The sequence below is a fragment of the Bombina bombina genome, chromosome 4, assembly GCF_027579735.1.
Source record: "Bombina bombina isolate aBomBom1 chromosome 4, aBomBom1.pri, whole genome shotgun sequence".
NCBI lineage: Eukaryota > Metazoa > Chordata > Amphibia > Anura > Bombinatoridae > Bombina > Bombina bombina.
Genome location: NC_069502.1, coordinates 800,713,705 through 800,735,707, shown reverse-complemented (window position 1 = coordinate 800,735,707; position 22,003 = coordinate 800,713,705). Strand labels below are relative to the sequence as shown.

General features: G+C 45.2%; 1 protein-coding gene across 1 annotated transcript in view; it reads right to left on the bottom strand.

Moving 5' to 3' along the window:
* The window catches only part of LOC128657875 (gastrula zinc finger protein XlCGF26.1-like), a 38,405-nt gene that overhangs the window by 8,188 nt on the left and 8,214 nt on the right, over positions 1-22,003 (bottom strand). The window contains exon 4 of the mRNA XM_053712304.1: positions 6,234-6,326. Coding sequence (XP_053568279.1) covers positions 6,234-6,326 — 93 coding nt within the window. The remainder of the gene's footprint in view (positions 1-6,233; positions 6,327-22,003) is intronic.

Genomic DNA, 22,003 nt, shown 5'->3' with positions numbered 1-22,003 from the left:
AGGGTTAGACTTAGATTTAGGAGTTAATAATTTTAATATAGTGGCGGCGACATTGGGGGCGGCAGCTTAGGGGTTAATAAATGTAGGTAGGTGTCGGCGATGTTAGGGACAGCAGATTAGGGGTTAATAAAATTTAACTAGTGTTTGCGAGGCGGGAGTGCGGCGGTTTAGGGGTTAATATATTTATTATAGTGGCGGCGATGTCCGGTTCGGCAGATTAGGGGTTAAAAAATGTATTATAGTGTTTGCGATGTGGGGGGCCTCGGTTTAGGGGTTAATAGGTAGTTTATGGGTGTTAGTGTACTTTTTAGCACTTTAGTTAAGAGTTTTATACTACGGTGTTAGCCCATAAAACTCTTAACTACTGACTTTAAAATGCGGTACCAGGCTTGACAGGAGAGGGTGTACCTCTCACTTTTTGGAAGACTCGTAATACCGGCGCTATGCAAGTCCCATTGAAAAAATAGGATACGCAATTGACGTAAGTGGATTTGCGGTATTTTTGAGTCTGGCCGAAAAAGTGAGCGGTACACCTGTACCTGCAAGACTTGTAATACCAGGGGGCGTTAAAAAGCAGCGTTGGGACCTCTCAACGCTGCTTTTTAAGCCTAACGCAAGCCTCGTAATCTAGCAGTATGTAAATGTTAAATATCTGTCTATCTACGAGTGTCTCTGTCTATATGGGGTATTGTAAGACTGACAAATTTGTACAAAACGAGGCAGCCCAAGAATCCAGAAGCCAGTAATTTTGTAGTGGCTACATGATGACTTAACCCTCGATTTCTCAAAGGACTCTACACCAGTCTCAGGAAATCCTGTATTATTTAGAAGGTAAATTAAAATGAGAACATGGCCTATAAATATAAAAAAGATAAAACAATTCTATATTAGAAATCTCGCATTTTGAAATTTACTGCTAAGGCACACGTACCCTCTGCAGTGCGGTGTCATATGATAACTTAGGTCTTGCTAATGATCTATAGCACACGGCAAACAATAAATGTCACAGAATCACTGCTGGTGCACAGTGTACACTCGTCCATAGAGGCGCCTAGCAACCAGTAAAAAGGAGACTTATTTACATGTTTAAGACTAAGCTAGCACAGCAGTCAAATAACAAGGTAGTTCTTTAACCTCTTAAGGACATATGACGGAATTTTTCCGTCATAAAACAATTGAGCAAACTGAAAGCTGTGTCCTTAAAGGGTTAAAAAAACGTGTTTATAATGCTATTTATGTATGCACAATTTTATGAGAAACTTATAGGCTACTTTACTGGGAGTTCCATGGTCAGACACGTCACACACGTACACTCACCTATGCTCAGCGTCCCTCAGAAACATCACACACGTACACTCACCTGTACCCTGTATCCCTCAGACACATCACACACGTACACTCACCTTTGCTCTGCGTCCCTCAGACACATCACACACGTACACTCACCTGTACCCTGTATCCCTCAGACACATCACACATATACACTCACCTGTGCCCTGTATCCCTCAGACACATCACACACGTACACTCACCTTTGCTCTGCGTCCCTCAGACACATCACACACGTACACTCACCTGTACCCTGTATCCCTCAGACACATCACACACGTACACTCACCTTTGCTCTGCGTCCCTCAGACACATCACACACGTACACTCACCTGTGCCCTGTATCCCTCAGACACATCACACACGTACACTCGCCTTTGCTCTGCGTCCCACAGACACATCACACACGTACACTCACCTGTACCCTGTATCCCTCAGACACATCACACACATACACTCACCTGTGCCCTGTATCCCTCAGACACATCAAACATGTACACTCACCTGTGCCCTGTATCCCTCAGACACATCCCACACGTACACTCACCTTTGCTCTGCGTCCCTCATACACATCACACGTACACTCACCTGTACCCTGCTTCCCTCAGACACATCACACACGTACACTCACCTTTGCTCTGCGTCCCTCAGACACATCACACATGTACACTCACCTGTGCCCTGTATCCCACAGACACATCACACACATACACTCACATGTGCCCTGTATCCCTCAGACACATCACACACGTACACTCACCTGTGCCCTGTATCCCTCAGGCACATCAAACATGTACACTCACCTGTGCCCTGTATCCCTCAGACACATCACACATGTACACTCACCTGTGTCCTGTATCCCTCAGACACATCAAACATGTACACTCACCTGTGCCCTGTATTCCTCAGACACATCTCACATGTACACTCACCTGTGCCCTGTATCCCTCAGACACATCACACACATACACTCACCTGTGCCCTGTATCCCTTGCGTACACTCACCTGTGCCCTGTATCCCTCAGACAAATCAAACATGTACACTCACCTGTGCCCTGTATCCCTCAGACACATCACACACGTACACTCACCTGTGCCCTGTATCCCTCAGACACAACACACACGTACACTCACCTGTGCCCTGTATCCCTCAGACACATCACACACGTACACTCACCTGTGCCCTGTATCCCTCAAACACATCACACACGTACACTCACCTGTGCCCTGTATCCCTCAGACACATCACACACGTACACTCACCTGTACCCTGTATCCCTCAGACACATCACACACGTACACTCACCTGTGCCCTGTATTCCTCAGACACATCACACATGTACACTCACCTGTGCCCTGTATCCCTCAGACACATCACACATGTACACTCACCTGTGCCTTGTATCCCTCAGACACATCACACACGTACACTCACCTGTGCCCTGTATCCCTCAGACACATCACACACGTACACTCACCTGTGCCCTGTATCCCTCAGACACATCACACATGTACACTCACCTGTGCCCTGTATCCCCTTAGACACATCACACATGTACACTCACCTGTGCCCTGTATCCCTCAGTGACATCACACACGTACACTCACCTGTGCCCTGTATCCCCTTAGACACATCACACATGTACACTCACCTGTGCCCTGTATCCCTCAGTTACATCACACACGTACACTCACCTGTGCCCTGTATCCCTCAGACACATCATACACGTACACTCACCTGTGCCCTGTATCCCTCAGTCACATCACACACGTACACTCACCTGTGCCCTGTATCCCTCAGACACATCACACACGTACACTCACCTGTGCCCTGTATCCCTCAGTCACATCACACACGTACACTCACCTGTGCCCTGTATCCCTCAGACACATCATTCACGTACACTCACCTGTGCCCTGTATCCCTCAGACACATCACACATGTACACTCACCTGTGCCCTGTATCCCTCAGACACATCACACACGTACACTCACCTGTGCCCTGTATCCCTCAGACACACGTCACACTAGTACAATCACCTGTGCCCTGTATCCCTCAGACACATCACACACGTACACTCACCTGTGCCCTGTATCCCTCAGACACTCCCCAGTTGTGAGGAATAGTACACCCTCCAGTTGGATTAGCAAGTGCCTTTCCTGGGAGAGCAGCCCAGAGAGGAAAGAGCTACTGTTTTGGAACCGGCCTCGGAAAACTTTGCATTGGGTAACTATCCCTGCACCCCGGGCGCAGGGGATGAAGGCCAGCGGGAAACACCATGGATGCCTCAAGTCCAGGAGGGATGGGATGACCTCTCCCAGCAATCGACAAGTAGAGGGCCACCGGACAGCCCCAGGCCAACCAGTTAATGATCTAGCCAGGTCTGCTGAACTGGAAGGGGGGAGATGTCACGGATACCAGTCCGCCAAGGCTACCCCCACCCCCTTACTACATGGCTCACTCCGGTTTACATTAGTTTTGGCCCGTTCATGGCTACAGGATATCCCAGGCTCTTGCTATATGTTGGCTGTGCTATGTGTACCTGATCAGGAAAGAGCTGATATCTGAGTGGGAAATAGGGGTGTTGAAAATAATCGGCACCACGATGCATCGCGATGCAGCCTTTAACGATGCTGCATCGATGCAGTGAAGAGCCGAATCGATTAACACGTCACGTGACCCTGCCCGGCAAGACTAGGAACTTTCTCCCTTTATTTCCTCCTACAGACCAGCCTATTGCTTTCCAGAAGCACGCCTTTCGGACAACATCCCTCAGATTGCGTAATGGTCTCACCCGAAAACTTCTGTCTTTCCCAATATGGTTGACTAAAGAACCCATACTCTGCTCTGTTGTCTACGGTTGCGGGGATCCCTAAGTCGCGCCTGTGCAGTGAGATGGTTGAGGTCTTGAACAAGTGCTTTCCTCTGGGGATAGAGGAGCATGAATGGAGCAAGATGGCAGACCCTGTGCAGGTGAGGGGGTTCTTGAGCAAAATGAGGTGATGTGTTGCGATGTTACATGGAGCGCATGCAACGTTATTGTGAGTACAGTTTACAGATCGGTTGATATTCAATGCGTGTGTAAATACAGTGTGACAAGCGTCTTGTGCCTGGTGTGAGTATACAGTGTGTATAAACAGTGTGGGGGTGCTGTGTAAATATAAAAATATAGAGGTACCAAATATAATATATTCCTATACGGTAGTGTATAATGAATTCACTTTATGATAAGAACTTTTAGGCTTATGTTTATACAAAGATGCTGTGTGTAAAGTGACAGGAGACAGCATTTACTACCTATATAGTGAATTATGTTCCTTTAGAAAAGTTTGAGTATTTTTTATACTTATATCTGTATTAAAGGCTATGGACTTTTGTTTGTTAAAGATTGATGCAAACATTTTTTATTGAATATAATTTATATATTGTTAGCATGTATATAACTATGTGTGTATATATATATATATATATATATATATATTATAATATACACACATTTAGCATTTACTGTTCTAAACAAAAATATGAATTTGTTGATGAAAATCATGGGTAGTAATCGTGATGCATCGTGGAATCGAATTGAATCGTTGACATGATAATCATAATCGAATCGAATCGTGAGACCAGTGAAGATGCGCACCCCTACCGGGAAAGCCCTTCTAGGCTGTCCGGGCTCCTGGAACTGCCGGCCAGCCGCATTAAGCCGGACACCCGCTAACTTTACCCCTAGTCGCTCCAGCAGCCCTTTGCCCCAGAGCTCCACTCTTTTGGGGACTGGTAGCCTCTGGGGAGGACAAGAGGTAGGGAAATTACCGTAAGGGAGCTACTTTGGGAACAGGGGGTTTTGGACACCTCTACCCCCCTATCTTTAATGGGCTGTAACTCCGGTTCCCAGTAATGAATCACATCGATTTTTGGACTGTGGCATCTGGGGACCGAGAGCTTTCAAATGACACCCTGAAAACACTACCTCTGTGTCCGGGGACTCTGTGGGACTGTGGCTGCTATGGCTGACGACAGCCTGTCTGGAGGGGCAGGAATGGCGGGAGATTTGGGAGTGAGATAAGACTGTGTTTTTGTAAGGAGTGTGTGTGTTTACCAATAAAATCAGTTCCTTTTTTCACCTGAATGCTAGTCTGTCTAGTTATTTTTGGTGGTGATTGATATTTTCACTTTCCCCGCTACATAGCGGCTTGTTCCAGGTTCTGGTTGTCAGAAGGAACCGTTTGACAGAGCTACCTAGTCGGGGTGGCCAGAGTCTGCCACTTTCTCTGCTACATAGTGACCTGTTGTCAGGGAGAGGAAGAACCATTTGGCAGAGCTACCCAGTCGGGGGAACCAGAGTCTGTCACAGGGTGGAAGCCTGAATACTGGTGTTGTCGGGTATCAGGCTGGGCTACTGGCTGTAATCACTTGGCGGCTACACAGCTGCAGTCAGCAGGGAGGAAGCAGGACCCTTTGGACGGAGCTACCCAGTCGGGGTATCCCTCACAAGCGAAAATGTACTTTTTTTTTGTGACACTGTGTTTCCCAAAACAGTTAACCAGGGCTCTGAGGATGCGGTAATCATTCTAGAGTACTTTCAACTTGTAATACGGGCGGATGCCAGCAAATAGCCGAGATAAAATTCCTTATCACCCATGCATAAATGTTAACGTGCCCCTCGTAATCTGGCCCTAAATGTATCTAAAATAAATGTTTCACCTACGGGCTGCATGCCTGCATTTGCTTGTGTGTCTTCACAGCTCATTAAAACATGCAATTCAACTGCGTACACTATTGCAGTGTGTGATTGAGGTGACACCCTGACTGATAATATAATGTACAGTACTTACAGACAACAAGCTATAAAAAAACAGGTAATACCCTATAAAACAGAAAACACGTCACACACGCACTTACCTTCATTGTCACTGTCACACATTTCCTTAATTGCCAGCTGACACGTTACACTCAGATCTTCTGCTTTAACATCTACGTCAGTATTAATGTCATCTGTAAGAACATTTATTGCAGACAATATTTCAAGGTTTAGGATTTTATTTCACCCCAAAGGCAACTATTGTTTAACACAGTAATGGGTACTTAATTGCCATACACTTAAAGGGAGAATCTACTTGAAAATTATTATTGTTTAAAAAGATAGACAATCCCTTTATTACCCATTCTACAGTTTTACATAACAAACAATGTTATATTAATACTTTTTACCTCTGTGATCACCTTGTACCTAAGCCTATGTAGATGGCCTCTGTATCTCAGTTTATTTCACAATCTTGCATTTCAACCAATTAGTGCTGTTCCTGCATAATTATTATCAGTCTACACAGGAGTGCGCACAATGTTATCCATATGACACACATGAACTAGCACTGTAAAAGGCTAATAAAAGGCACTGAGATAAGAGATGGCCTGCAGAGGCTTAGAAACAGATAAATTAAGGTTATAAAGTATATTAATATAACAATGTTGGTTTAGCAAAGCTGGGGAATTGGTAGTAAAGTCGTTATCTATCTTTTTGAACAAAAATAAAAAAAAAGTAGATTGTCCCTTTAATATTTGGTGCATATTGAGGTTGATCAATAACATCAAAAATGTAATTTTATTACATTTGTACGTTTAGATGTTACGTTAAATATTTCAAATATATTGCAAATTTGAAGGTACGAGTATGAAGCATAAACACCCAAAACTTATTTCAGAACTGAAAAGAACATTCCAGCCAAAATTAGAATCCACATGGGTGCATTTCAGTTTTGAATAGAAGCATCTTTGTAATATAGATGTACAGGTAAACCTCACTTTACAGCGCTGCGCTAATACAGCGCTTTGTGGAGCTAAAGGTTCAACCTCCAAGGATTTTGAAAAAGTGCTGTAATCTTCGTGAGATTGCGAGGAAGGTGACTGGCACCATTGCGTTATGCACAGTTCACTCTGTTTACAGCATCACAGTGCAATCTGTGTCTCAGTGCTATAGTCTGGCAAATTTTACTACAGTAATTGTCACTATTTTACAGGTACAGTATTTATTAAATACTGTGCTGTGCTAGTGTTAAACTAAACGTAGCGCTATTGCACCCCTAATAAATGTTAGTTCAAACATATTTTCAAGTTTTTAAACGCACTGGCAAGTACAGCGGGGCTCCGGTCCCTAACACGCTGTATGAGCGGGGTACACCTGTATTAGCAAAATTGCTTCTAATAAAAGCTATAGCTGTTTCAAACATGTATTTAAAGGGACACTAAACCCAAATTGTTTCTTTCATGATTCAGATAGAGCATGCAATTTTAAACAACTTTTTAATTTACTCCTATTATCAATTTTTATTTTCATTCTCTTGCTATCTTTATTTGAAAAGCAAGAATGTAAGTTTAGAAGCCGGCCCATTTTTGGTTCACAACCTGGGTTGTGCTTGCTGATTAGTGGCTAAATGCACTCACCAATACACGAGTGCTGTCCAGGTATATGAACCAAAAATGATCTGGCTTCTTAGATAGCAAGAGAACAAATAAAAATTGATAATAGGAATGAATTAGAAAGTTACTTAAAATTGCATGCTCTATCTGAATCATTAAATAAAAAAACTGGGTTTAGCATCCCTTTAAGTATGCACCGTGCACCAGCATTTCAAACACAGCACTTGTTCAGAGAACCTAAGGTGCTTTTACCATCTGGTGATGACTCAATTTGTTAATTGCTGACATGATACAAGCCACGCAGGTGCTCTGAGCAGCTGCTGTATTTAAAATGCTGGTGCACTGAGAATATCTAGCTATGCGTCACATGCACGAGCAGAGACAAATGCTAACACTAAAACAGTGATAACTTTTACTATAGGTATTTTTGCCAATACATTTATATTGCTTGAATGTTTCTATTCAAAGATGTAACTAATTTATGTGCTTTTACATTTTCACCGGAATGTCCCTTCAAAATGTATATATAATAGTCTGTAGATTAAATAATGTTCCACTACTGTCATCGTATTTATTCCTATATTTAATCTTTATTAATGGCCCAAATGTCTGAGTTCACAATAAAATAAGAGTTTTCAGAAAACCATTTAATGAACTAGAAGTGGGATAGAGAGGGCACATGTGTGTATCATTTACATGAAGCAGAGCGTGAAGAAAAAAAAAGGGAAGATAGGGCATGCGTGTGTATCATTTACATGAAGCAGAGCGTGAAGAAAAAAAAAGGGAAGATAGGGCATGCGTGTGTATCATTTACATGAAGCAGAGTGTGAGAGAGGGCATGTGTGTGTGCCATTTATATGAAGCAGAGGGTGAGAGAGAAGGGAAGAGAGGGCATGTGTGTGTATCATTTACATGAAGCAGAGGATGAGAGAGAAGGGAAGAGAGGGCATGTGTGTGTGCCATTTATATGAAGCAGAGGGTGAGAGAGAAGAGAAGAGAGGGCATGTGTGTGTATCATTCACATGAAGCAGAGTGTGAGAGAGGGCATGTGTGTGTGCCATTTATATGAAGCAGAGGGTGAGAGAGGGCATGTGTGTACCATTTACATGACGCAGAGGGTGAGAGAGAAGGGAAGAGAGGGCATGTGTGTGTATCATTTACATGAAGCAGAGGGTGAGAGAGAAGGGAAGAGAGGGCATGTGTGTGTATCATTCACATGAAGCAGAGTGTGAGAGAGGGCATGTGTGTGTGCCATTTACATGACGCAGAGGGTGAGAGAGGGCATGTGTGTGTGTGCAATTTATATGAAGCAGAGGGTGAGAGTGAAGAGAAGAGAGGGCATGTGTGTGTATCATTTACATGAAGCAGAGGGTAAGAGAGAAGGAAGAGAGGACATGTGTGTGTGCCATTTACATGACGCAGAGGGTGAGAGAGAAGAGAAGAGAGGGCATGTGTGTGTATCATTCACATGAAGCAGAGTGTGAGAGAGGGCATGTGTGTGTGCCATTTATATGAAGCAGAGGGTGAGAGTGAAGAGAAGAGAGGGCATGTGTGTGTATCATTTACATGAAGCAGAGGGTGAGAGAGGGCATGTGTGTGTATCATTTACATGAAGCAGAGGGTGAGAGTGAAGAGAAGAGAGGGCATGTGTGTGTATCATTTACATGAAGCAGAGGGTGAGATTGAAGAGAATAGAGGGCATGTGTGTGTACTATTCACATGAAGCAGAGGGTGAGAGAGAAGAGAGGGCATGTGTGTGTATCATTTACATGAAGCCGAGGGTGAGAGAGGGCATGTGTGTGTATCATTTACATGAAGCAGAGGGTGAGAGTGAAGAGAAGAGAGGGCATGTGTGTGTATCATTTACATGAAGCAGAGGGTGAGAGTGAAGAGAATAGAGGGCATGTGTGTGTACTATTCACATGAAGCAGAGGGTGAGAGAGAAGGGAAGAGAATAGAGGGCATGTGTGTGTACTATTCACATGAAGCAGAGGGTGAGAGAGTAGGGAAGAGAGGGCATGTGTGTGTGTACCATTTACATGAAGCAGAGGGTGAGAGAGAAGAGAAGAGAGGGCATGTGTGTGTATCATTTACATGAAGCAGAGGGTGAGAGAGAAGGGAAGAGAGGGCATGTGTGTATGTCATTTACATGAAGCAGAGGGTGAGAGAGAAGGGAAGAAAGGGCATGTGTGTGTACTATTCACATGAAGTAGAGTGTGAGAGAGAAGGAAGAGAGGGCATGTGTGTGTATCATTTACATGAAGCAGAGGGTGAGAGAGAAGGAAGAGAGGGCATGTGTGTGTATCATTTACATGAAGCAGAGGGTGAGAGAGAAGGAAGAGAGGGCATGTGTGTGTATCATTTACATGAAGCAGAGGGTGAGAAAGAAGGAAACAGAAGGTGTGTGTGTACTATTGACATTAATCAAAATTGAAAGAGAAGAGAGGGCATGTGTGTGTATCATTTACATGAAGCAGCGGGTGAGAGAGAAGGGAAGAGAGGGCATGTGTGTGTATCATTTACATGAAGCAGAGAGGACGAGAGAGGGAAGAGAGGGCATGTGTGTGTAACATTTACATGAAGCAGAGGGTGAGAGTGAAGAGAAGAGAGGACATGTGTGTGTATCATTTACATGAAGCAGAGGGTGAGAGAGAAGGGAAGAGAGGGCATGTGTGTGTATCGTTTACATGAAGCAGAGGGTGAGAGAGAAGGGAAGAGAGGGCATGTGTGTGTATCGTTTACATGAAGCAGAGGGTGAGAGAGAAGGAAGAGAGGGCATGTGTGTGTGTATCGTTTACATGAAGCAGAGGGTGAGAGAGAAGGAAGAGAGGGCATGTGGGTGTGTATCATTTACATGAAGCAGAGGGTGAGAGAGAAGGAAGAGAGGACATGTGTGTGTATCATTTACATGAAGCAGAAAGGACGAGAGAGGGAAGAGAGGGCATGTGTGTGTAACATTTACATGAAGCAGAGGGTGAGAGTGAAGAGAAGAGAGGACATGTGTGTGTATCATTTACATGAAGCAGAGGGTGAGAGAGAAGGGAAGAGAGGGCATGTGTGTGTATCGTTTACATGAAGCAGAGGGTGAGAGAGAAGGGAAGAGAGGGCATGTGTGTGTATCGTTTACATGAAGCAGAGGGTGAGAGAGAAGGGAAGAGAGGGCATGTGTGTGTATCATTCACATGAAGCAGAGTGTGAGAGAGGGCATGTGTGTGTGCCATTTACATGACGCAGAGGGTGAGAGAGGGCATGTGTGTGTGTGCAATTTATATGAAGCAGAGGGTGAGAGTGAAGAGAAGAGAGGGCATGTGTGTGTATCATTTACATGAAGCAGAGGGTAAGAGAGAAGGAAGAGAGGACATGTGTGTGTGCCATTTACATGACGCAGAGGGTGAGAGAGAAGAGAAGAGAGGGCATGTGTGTGTATCATTCACATGAAGCAGAGTGTGAGAGAGGGCATGTGTGTGTGCCATTTATATGAAGCAGAGGGTGAGAGTGAAGAGAAGAGAGGGCATGTGTGTGTATCATTTACATGAAGCAGAGGGTGAGAGAGGGCATGTGTGTGTATCATTTACATGAAGCAGAGGGTGAGAGTGAAGAGAAGAGAGGGCATGTGTGTGTATCATTTACATGAAGCAGAGGGTGAGATTGAAGAGAATAGAGGGCATGTGTGTGTACTATTCACATGAAGCAGAGGGTGAGAGAGAAGAGAGGGCATGTGTGTGTATCATTTACATGAAGCCGAGGGTGAGAGAGGGCATGTGTGTGTATCATTTACATGAAGCAGAGGGTGAGAGTGAAGAGAAGAGAGGGCATGTGTGTGTATCATTTACATGAAGCAGAGGGTGAGATTGAAGAGAATAGAGGGCATGTGTGTGTACTATTCACATGAAGCAGAGGGTGAGAGAGAAGGGAAGAGAATAGAGGGCATGTGTGTGTACTATTCACATGAAGCAGAGGGTGAGAGAGTAGGGAAGAGAGGGCATGTGTGTGTGTACCATTTACATGAAGCAGAGGGTGAGAGAGAAGAGAAGAGAGGGCATGTGTGTGTATCATTTACATGAAGCAGAGGGTGAGAGAGAAGGGAAGAGAGGGCATGTGTGTATGTCATTTACATGAAGCAGAGGGTGAGAGAGAAGGGAAGAAAGGGCATGTGTGTGTACTATTCACATGAAGTAGAGTGTGAGAGAGAAGGAAGAGAGGGCATGTGTGTGTATCATTTACATGAAGCAGAGGGTGAGAGAGAAGGAAGAGAGGGCATGTGTGTGTATCATTTACATGAAGCAGAGGGTGAGAGAGAAGGAAGAGAGGGCATGTGTGTGTATCATTTACATGAAGCAGAGGGTGAGAAAGAAGGAAACAGAAGGTGTGTGTGTACTATTGACATTAATCAAAATTGAAAGAGAAGAGAGGGCATGTGTGTGTATCATTTACATGAAGCAGCGGGTGAGAGAGAAGGGAAGAGAGGGCATGTGTGTGTATCATTTACATGAAGCAGAGAGGACGAGAGAGGGAAGAGAGGGCATGTGTGTGTAACATTTACATGAAGCAGAGGGTGAGAGTGAAGAGAAGAGAGGACATGTGTGTGTATCATTTACATGAAGCAGAGGGTGAGAGAGAAGGGAAGAGAGGGCATGTGTGTGTATCGTTTACATGAAGCAGAGGGTGAGAGAGAAGGGAAGAGAGGGCATGTGTGTGTATCGTTTACATGAAGCAGAGGGTGAGAGAGAAGGAAGAGAGGGCATGTGTGTGTGTATCGTTTACATGAAGCAGAGGGTGAGAGAGAAGGAAGAGAGGGCATGTGGGTGTGTATCATTTACATGAAGCAGAGGGTGAGAGAGAAGGAAGAGAGGACATGTGTGTGTATCATTTACATGAAGCAGAGAGGACGAGAGAGGGAAGAGAGGGCATGTGTGTGTAACATTTACATGAAGCAGAGGGTGAGAGTGAAGAGAAGAGAGGGCATGTGTGTGTATCATTTACATGAAGCAGAGGGTGAGAGAGAAGGGAAGAGAGGGCATGTGTGTGTGTATCGTTTACATGAAGCAGAGGGTGATAGAGAAGGGAAGAGAGGGCATGTGTGTGTATCATTTACATGAAGCAGAGGGTGAGAGAGAAGGGAAGAGAGGACACATGTGTGTATCATTTACATGAAGCAGAGGGTGAGAGAGAAGGGAAGAGAGGGCATGTGTGTGTATCATTTACATGAAGCAGAGGGTGAGAGAGAAGGGAAGAGAGGGCATGTGTGTTTACTATTTACATGAAGTAGAGAGGACGAGAGAGGGAAGAGAGGGCGTGTGTGTACTATTTACATGAAGCAGAGAGTGAGAGAGAAGGAAAGAGAGGGCATGTGTGTGCACTATTTACATGAAGCAGAGGGTGAGAAAGAAGGAAGAGAGGGCGTGTGTGTGCACTATTTACATGAAGCAGAGGGTGAGAAAGAAGGAAGAGAGGGCGTGTGTGTGCACTATTTACATGAAGCAGAGGGTGAGAAAGAAGGAAGAGAGGGCGTGTGTGTGCACTATTTACATGAAGCAGAGGGTGAGTGAAAAGAAGAGAGGGCATGTGTGTGTACTATTTACATGAAGCAGAGGGTGAGAAAGAAGGAAGAGAGGGCATGTGTGTGCACTATTTACATGAAGCAGAGGGTGAGAGAGAAGAGAGGGTGTGTGTGTGTGTGTCATTTACATGAAGCAGAGGGTGAGAGAGAAGGGAAGAGAGGGCATGTGTGTGTATCATTTACATGAAGCAGAGGGTGAGAGAGAAGGGAAGAGAGGGCATGTGTGTGTATCGTTTACATGAAGCAGAGGGTGAGAGAGAAGGGAAGAGAGGGCATGTGTGTGTATCGTTTACATGAAGCAGAGGGTGAGAGAGAAGGAAGAGAGGGCATGTGTGTGTATCGTTTACATGAAGCAGAGGGTGAGAGAGAAGGAAGAGAGGGCATGTGTGTGTGTATCATTTACATGAAGCAGAGGGTGAGAGAGAAGGGAAGAGAGGGCATGTGTGTGTATCGTTTACATGAAGCAGAGGGTGAGAGAGAAGGGAAGAGAGGGCATGTGTGTGTATCGTTTACATGAAGCAGAGGGTGAGAGAGAAGGAAGAGAGGGCATGTGTGTGTATCGTTTACATGAAGCAGAGGGTGAGAGAGAAGGAAGAGAGGGCATGTGTGTGTGTGTATCATTTACATGAAGCAGAGGGTGAGAGAGAAGGAAGAGAGGACATGTGTGTGTAACATTTACATGAAGCAGAGGGTGAGAGTGAAGAGAAGAGAGGGCATGTGTGTGTATCATTTACATGAAGCAGAGGGTGAGAGAGAAGGGAAGAGAGGGCATGTGTGTGTATCGTTTACATGAAGCAGAGGGTGAGAGTGAAGAGAAGAGAGGACATGTGTGTGTATCATTTACATGAAGCAGAGGGTGAGAGAGAAGGGAAGAGAGGGCATGTGTGTGTATCGTTTACATGAAGCAGAGGGTGAGAGAGAAGGGAAGAGAGGGCATGTGTGTGTATCGTTTACATGAAGCAGAGGGTGAGAGAGAAGGAAGAGAGGGCATGTGGGTGTGTATCGTTTACATGAAGCAGAGGGTGAGAGAGAAGGAAGAGAGGGCATGTGGGTGTGTATCATTTACATGAAGCAGAGGGTGAGAGAGAAGGAAGAGAGGACATGTGTGTGTATCATTTACATGAAGCAGAGAGGACGAGAGAGGGAAGAGAGGGCATGTGTGTGTAACATTTACATGAAGTAGAGGGTGAGAGTGAAGAGAAGAGAGGGCATGTGTGTGTATCATTTACATGAAGCAGAGGGTGAGAGAGAAGGGAAGAGAGGACATGTGTGTGTATCATTTACATGAAGCAGAGGGTGAGAGAGAAGGAAGAGATGACATGTGTGTGTATCATTTACATGAAGCAGAGGGTGAGAGAGAAGGAAGAGAGGACATGTGTGTGTATCATTTACATGAAGCAGAGGGTGAGAGAGAAGGGAAGAGAGGGCATGTGTGTGTACTATTTACATGAAGTAGAGAGGACGAGAGAGGGAAGAGAGGGCATGTGTGTGTGTGTACTATTTACATGAAGCAGAGGGTGAGAGAGAAGGGAAGAGAGGGAATGTGTGTGTACTATTTACATGAAGCAGAGGGTGAGAGAGAAGGGAAGAGAGGGGGCATGTGTGTGTACTATTTACATGAAGCAGAGGGTGAGAGAGAAGGGAAGAGAGGGGGCATGTGTGTGTACTATTTACATGAAGCAGAGGGTGAGAGAGAAGGGAAGAGAGGGGGCATGTGTGTGCACTATTTACATGAAGCAGAGGATGAGAGAGAAGGAAGAGAGGGCATGTGTGTGTATCATTTACATGAAGCAGAGGGTAAGAGAGAAGGAAGAGAGGGCATGTGTGTGTATCATTTACATGAATCAGAGGGTGAGATTGAAGAGAATAGAGGGCATGTGTGTGTACTATTCACATGAAGCAGAGGGTGAGAGAGAAGGGAAGAGAATAGAGGGCATGTGTGTGTACTATTCACATGAAGCAGAGGGTGAGAGAGAAGGGAAGAGAGGGCATGTGTGTGTGTACCATTTACATGAAGCAGAGGGTGAGAGAGAAGAGAAGAGAGGGTGTGTGTGTCATTTACATGAAGCAGAGGGTGAGAGAGAAGGGAAGAGAGGGCATGTGTGTATGTCCTTTACATGAAGCAGAGGGTGAGAGAGAAGGGAAGAGAGGGCATGTGTGTGTACTATTCACATGAAGTAGAGGGTGAGAGAGAAGGAAGAGAGGGCATGTGTGTGTATCATTTACATGAAGCAGATGGTGAGAAAGAAGGAAACAGAAGGTGTGTGTGTACTATTGACATTAATCAAAATTGAAAGAGAAGAGAGGGCATGTGTGTGTATCATTTACATGAAGCAGAGGGTGAGAGAGAAGGAAGAGAGGGCATGTGTGTGTGTATCATTTACATGAAGCAGAGGGTGAGAGAGAAGGGAAGAGACGGCATGTGTGTGTGCCATTTACATGAAGCAGAGAGGACAAAAGAGGGAAGAGAGGGCATGTGTGTGTACCATTTACATAAAGCAGAGGGTGAGAGTGAAGAGAAGAGAGGGCATGTGTGTGTATCATTTACATGAAGCAGAGGGTGAGAGAGAAGGGAAGAGAGGGCATGTGTGTGTATCATTTACATGAAGCGGAGGGTGAGATTGAAGAGAATAGAGGGAATGTGTGTGTACTATTCACATGAAGCAGAGGGTGAGAGAGAAGGGAAGAGAATAGAGGGCATGTGTGTGTACTATTCACATGAAGCAGAGGGTGAGAGAGAAGGGAAGAGAGGGCGTGTGTGTGTACCATTTACATGAAGTAGAGGGTGAGAGTGAAGAGAAGAGAGGGCATGTGTGTGTATCATTTACATGAAGCAGAGGGTGAGATTGAAGAAAATAGAGGGCATGTGTGTGTACTATTCACATGAAGCAGAGGGTGAGAGAGAAGGGAAGAGAATAGAGGGCATGTGTGTGTACTATTCACATGAAGCAGAGGGTGAGAGAGAAGGGAAGAGAGGGCGTGTGTGTGTGTACCATTTACATGAAGCAGAGGGTGAGAGAGAAGAGAAGAGAGGGCATGTGTGTGTGTGTTATTTAAATGAAGCAGAGGGTGAGAGAGAAGGGAAGATAGGGTGTGTGTGTGTCATTTACATGAAGTAGAGGGTGACAGAGAAGGAAGAGAGGGCATGTGTGTGTATCATTTACATGAAGCAGAGAGGACGAGAGACGGAAGAGAGGGCATGTGTGTGTAACATTTACATGAAGCAGAGCGTGAGAGTGAAGAGAAGAGAGGGCATGTGTGTGTATCATTTACATGAAGCAGAGGGTGAGAGAGAAGGGAAGAGAGGGCATGTGTGTGTATCGTTTACATGAAGCAGAGGGTGAGAGAGAAGGGAAGAGAGGGCATGTGTGTGTATCGTTTACATGAAGCAGAGGGTGAGAGAGAAGGAAGAGAGGGCATGTGTGTGTATCGTTTACATGAAGCAGAGGGTGAGAGAGAAGGAAGAGAGGGCATGTGTGTGTGTATCATTTACATGAAGCAGAGGGTGAGAGAGAAGGGAAGAGAGGGCATGTGTGTGTATCGTTTACATGAAGCAGAGGGTGAGAGAGAAGGGAAGAGAGGGCATGTGTGTGTATCGTTTACATGAAGCAGAGGGTGAGAGAGAAGGAAGAGAGGGCATGTGTGTGTATCGTTTACATGAAGCAGAGGGTGAGAGAGAAGGAAGAGAGGGCATGTGTGTGTGTGTATCATTTACATGAAGCAGAGGGTGAGAGAGAAGGAAGAGAGGACATGTGTGTGTAACATTTACATGAAGCAGAGGGTGAGAGTGAAGAGAAGAGAGGGCATGTGTGTGTATCATTTACATGAAGCAGAGGGTGAGAGAGAAGGGAAGAGAGGGCATGTGTGTGTATCGTTTACATGAAGCAGAGGGTGAGAGAGAAGGGAAGAGAGGGCATGTGTGTGTATCGTTTACATGAAGCAGAGGGTGAGAGAGAAGGAAGAGAGGGCATGTGTGTGTATCATTTACATGAAGCAGAGGGTGAGAGAGAAGGAAGAGAGGACATGTGTGTGTATCATTTACATGAAGCAGAGGGTGAGAGAGAAGGGAAGAGAGGGCATGTGTGTGTACTATTTACATGAAGCAGAGAGGACGAGAGAGGGAAGAGAGGGAATGTGTGTGTACTATTTACATGAAGCAGAGGGTGAGAGAGAAGGGAAGAGAGGGAATGTGTGTGTACTATTTACATGAAGCAGAGAGTGAGAGAGAAGGGAAGAGAGGGAATGTGTGTGTACTATTTACATGAAGCAGAGGGTGAGAGAGAAGGGAAGAGAGGGGGCATGTGTGTGTACTATTTACATGAAGCAGAGGGTGAGAGAGAAGGGAAGAGAGGGGGCATGTGTGTGCACTATTTACATGAAGCAGAGGATGAGAGAGAAGGAAGAGAGGGCATGTGTGTGTATCATTTACATGAAGCAGAGGGTAAGAGAGAAGGAAGAGAGGGCATGTGTGTGTATCATTTACATGAATCAGAGGGTGAGATTGAAGAGAATAGAGGGCATGTGTGTGTACTATTCACATGAAGCAGAGGGTGAGAGAGAAGGGAAGAGAATAGAGGGCATGTGTGTGTACTATTCACATGAAGCAGAGGGTGAGAGAGAAGGGAAGAGAGGGCATGTGTGTGTGTACCATTTACATGAAGCAGAGGGTGAGAGAGAAGAGAAGAGAGGGTGTGTGTGTCATTTACATGAAGCAGAGGGTGAGAGAGAAGGGAAGAGAGGGCATGTGTGTATGTCCTTTACATGAAGCAGAGGGTGAGAGAGAAGGGAAGAGAGGGCATGTGTGTGTACTATTCACATGAAGTAGAGGGTGAGAGAGAAGGAAGAGAGGGCATGTGTGTGTATCATTTACATGAAGCAGATGGTGAGAAAGAAGGAAACAGAAGGTGTGTGTGTACTATTGACATTAATCAAAATTGAAAGAGAAGAGAGGGCATGTGTGTGTATCATTTACATGAAGCAGAGGGTGAGAGAGAAGGAAGAGAGGGCATGTGTGTGTGTATCATTTACATGAAGCAGAGGGTGAGAGAGAAGGGAAGAGACGGCATGTGTGTGTACCATTTACATAAAGCAGAGGGTGAGAGTGAAGAGAAGAGAGGGCATGTGTGTGTATCATTTACATGAAGCAGAGGGTGAGAGAGAAGGGAAGAGAGGGCATGTGTGTGTATCATTTACATGAAGCGGAGGGTGAGATTGAAGAGAATAGAGGGAATGTGTGTGTACTATTCACATGAAGCAGAGGGTGAGAGAGAAGGGAAGAGAATAGAGGGCATGTGTGTGTACTATTCACATGAAGCAGAGGGTGAGAGAGAAGGGAAGAGAGGGCGTGTGTGTGTACCATTTACATGAAGTAGAGGGTGAGAGTGAAGAGAAGAGAGGGCATGTGTGTGTATCATTTACATGAAGCAGAGGGTGAGATTGAAGAAAATAGAGGGCATGTGTGTGTACTATTCACATGAAGCAGAGGGTGAGAGAGAAGGGAAGAGAATAGAGGGCATGTGTGTGTACTATTCACATGAAGCAGAGGGTGAGAGAGAAGGGAAGAGAGGGCGTGTGTGTGTGTACCATTTACATGAAGCAGAGAGTGAGAGAGAAGGGAAGAGAGGGCATGTGTGTGTACTATTCACATGAAGTAGAGGGTGAGAGAGAAGGAAGAGAGGGCATGTGTGTGTACTATTCACATGAAGTAGAGGGTGAGAGAGAAGGAAGAGAGGGCATGTGTGTGTATCATTTACATGAAGAAGATGGTGAGAAAGAAGGAAACAGAAGGTGTGTGTGTACTATTGACATTAATCAAAATTGAAAGAGAAGAGAGGGCATGTGTGTGTATCATTTACATGAAGCAGAGGGTGAGAGAGAAGGAAGAGAGGGCATGTGTGTGTGCCATTTACATGAATCAGAGAGGACAAGAGAGGGAAGAGAGGGCATGTGTGTGTACCATTTACATAAAGCAGAGGGTGAGAGAGAAGAGAAGAGAGGGCATGTGTGTGTATCATTTACATGAATCAGAGGGTGAGATTGAAGAGAATAGAGGGCATGTGTGTGTACTATTCACATGAAGCAGAGGGTGAGAGAGAAGGGAAGAGAATAGAGGGCATGTGTGTGTACTATTCACATGAAGCAGAGGGTGAGAGAGAAGGGAAGAGAGGGCATGTGTGTGTGTACCATTTACATGAAGCAGAGGGTGAGAGAGAGAAGAGAAGAGAGTGTGTGTGTGTGTGTGTGTGTGTGTGTCATTTACACGAAGCAGAGGGTGAGAGAGAAGGGAAGAGAGGGCATGTGTTTATGTCATTTACATGAAGCAGAGGGTGAGAGAGAAGGGAAGAGAGGGCATGTGTGTGTACTATTCACATGAAGTAGAGGGTGAGAGAGAAGGAAGAGAGGGCATGTGTGTGTATCATTTACATGAAGAAGATGGTGAGAAAGAAGGAAACAGAAGGTGTGTGTGTACTATTGACATTAATCAAAATTGAAAGAGAAGAGAGGGCGTGTGTGTATCATTTACATGAAGCAGAGGGTGAGAGAGAAGGAAGAGAGGGCATGTGTGTGTGCCATTTACATGAATCAGAGAGGACAAGAGAGGGAAGAGAGGGCATGTGTGTGTACCATTTACATAAAGCAGAGGGTGAGAGTGAAGAGAAGAGAGGACATGTGTGTGTATCATTTACATGAAGCAGAGGGCGAGAGAGAAGGAAGAGAGGGCATGTGTGTGTGTGTGTAGAATTTACATGAAGCAGAGGGTGAGAGTGAAGAGAAGAGAGGGCATGTGTGTGTATCATTTACATGAAGCAGAGGGCGAGAGAGAAGGAAGAGAGGGCATGTGTGTGTATCATTTACATGAAGCAGAGGATGAGAGAGAAGGAAGAGAGGGCATGTGTGTGTATCATTTACATGAAGCGGAGGGTGAGATTGAAGAGAATAGAGGGCATGTGTGTGTACTATTCACATGAAGCAGAGGGTGAGAGAGAAGGGAAGAGAATAGAGGGCATGTGTGTGTACTATTCACATAAAGCAGAGGGTGAGAGAGAAGGGAAGAGAGGGCGTGTGTGTGTGTGTACCATTTACATGAAGCAGAGGGTGAGAGAGAAGAGAAGAGAGGGTGTGTGTGTGTGTCATTTACATGAAGCAGAGGGTGAGAGAGAAGGGAAGAGAGGGCATGTGTGTGTGTCATTTACATGAATCAGAAGGTGAGAGAGAAGGGAAGAGAGGGCATGTGTGTGTATTATTTACATGAAGCAGAGGGTGAGAGAGAAGGGAAGAGAGGGTGTGTGTGTACTATTCACATGAAGCAGAGGGTGAGAGAGAAGGGAAGAGAATAGAGGGCATGTGTGTGTACTATTCACATGAAGCAGAGGGTGAGAGAGAAGGGAAGAGAGGGCGTGTGTGTGTGTGTGTACTATTTACATGAAGCAGAGGGTGAGATAGAAGGGAAGAGAAGGTGTATGTGTGTCATTTACATGAAGCAGAGGGTGAGAGAGAAGGGAAGAGAGGGCATGTGTGTGTGTATCATTTAAATGAAGCAGAGGGTGAGAGAGAAGGGAAGATAGGGTGTGTGTGTGTCATTTACATGAAGCAGAAGATGAGAGAGAAGGAAGAGAGGGCATGTGTGTGTATCATTTACATGAAGCAGAGGGTGACAGAGAAGGAAGAGAGGGCATGTGTGTGCATCATTTACATGAAGCAGATGGTGAGAAAGAAGGAAACAAAAAGGTGTGTGTGTACTATTGACATTAATCAAAATTGAAAGAGAAGAGAGGGCATGTGTGTGTATCATTTACATGAAGCAGAGGGTGAGAGAGAAGGGAAGAGAGGGCATGTGTGTGTATTATTTACATGAAGCAGAGGGTGAGAGAGAAGAGAAGAGAGGGCATGTGTGTGTATCATTTACATGAATCAGAGGGTGAGATTGAAGAGAATAGAGGGCATGTGTGTGTACTATTCACATGAAGCAGAGGGTGAGAGAGAAGGGAAGAGAATAGAGGGCATGTGTGTGTACTATTCACATGAAGCAGAGGGTGAGAGAGAAGGGAAGAGAGGGCATGTGTGTGTGTACCATTTACATGAAGAAGAGGGTGAGAGAGAGAAGAGAAGAGAGGGTGTGTGTGTGTGTGTCATTTACATGAAGCAGAGGGTGAGAGAGAAGGGAAGAGAGGGCATATGTGTATGTCATTTACATGAAGCAGAGGGTGAGAGAGAAGGGAAGAGAGGGCATGTGTGTGTACTATTCACATGAAGTAGAGGGTGAGAGAGAAGGAAGAGAGGGCATGTGTGTGTATCATTTACATGAAGCAGATGGTGAGAAAGAAGGAAACAGAAGGTGTGTGTGTACTATTGACATTAATCAAAATTGAAAGAGAAGAGAGGGCATGTGTGTGTATCATTTACATGAAGCAGAGGGTGAGAGAGAAGGAAGAGAGGGCATGTGTGTGTATCATTTACATGAAGCAGAGGGTGAGAGAGAAGGGAAGAGAGGGCATGTGTGTGTATCATTTACATGAAGCAGAGGGTGAGAGAGAAGGGAAGAGAGGGCATGTGTGTGTGCCATTTACATGAAGCAGAGAGGACAAGAGAGGGAAGAGAGGGCATGTGTGTGTACCATTTACATAAAGCAGAGGGTGAGAGTGAAGAGAAGAGAGGGCATGTGTGTGTATCATTTATATGAAGCAGAGGGTGAGAG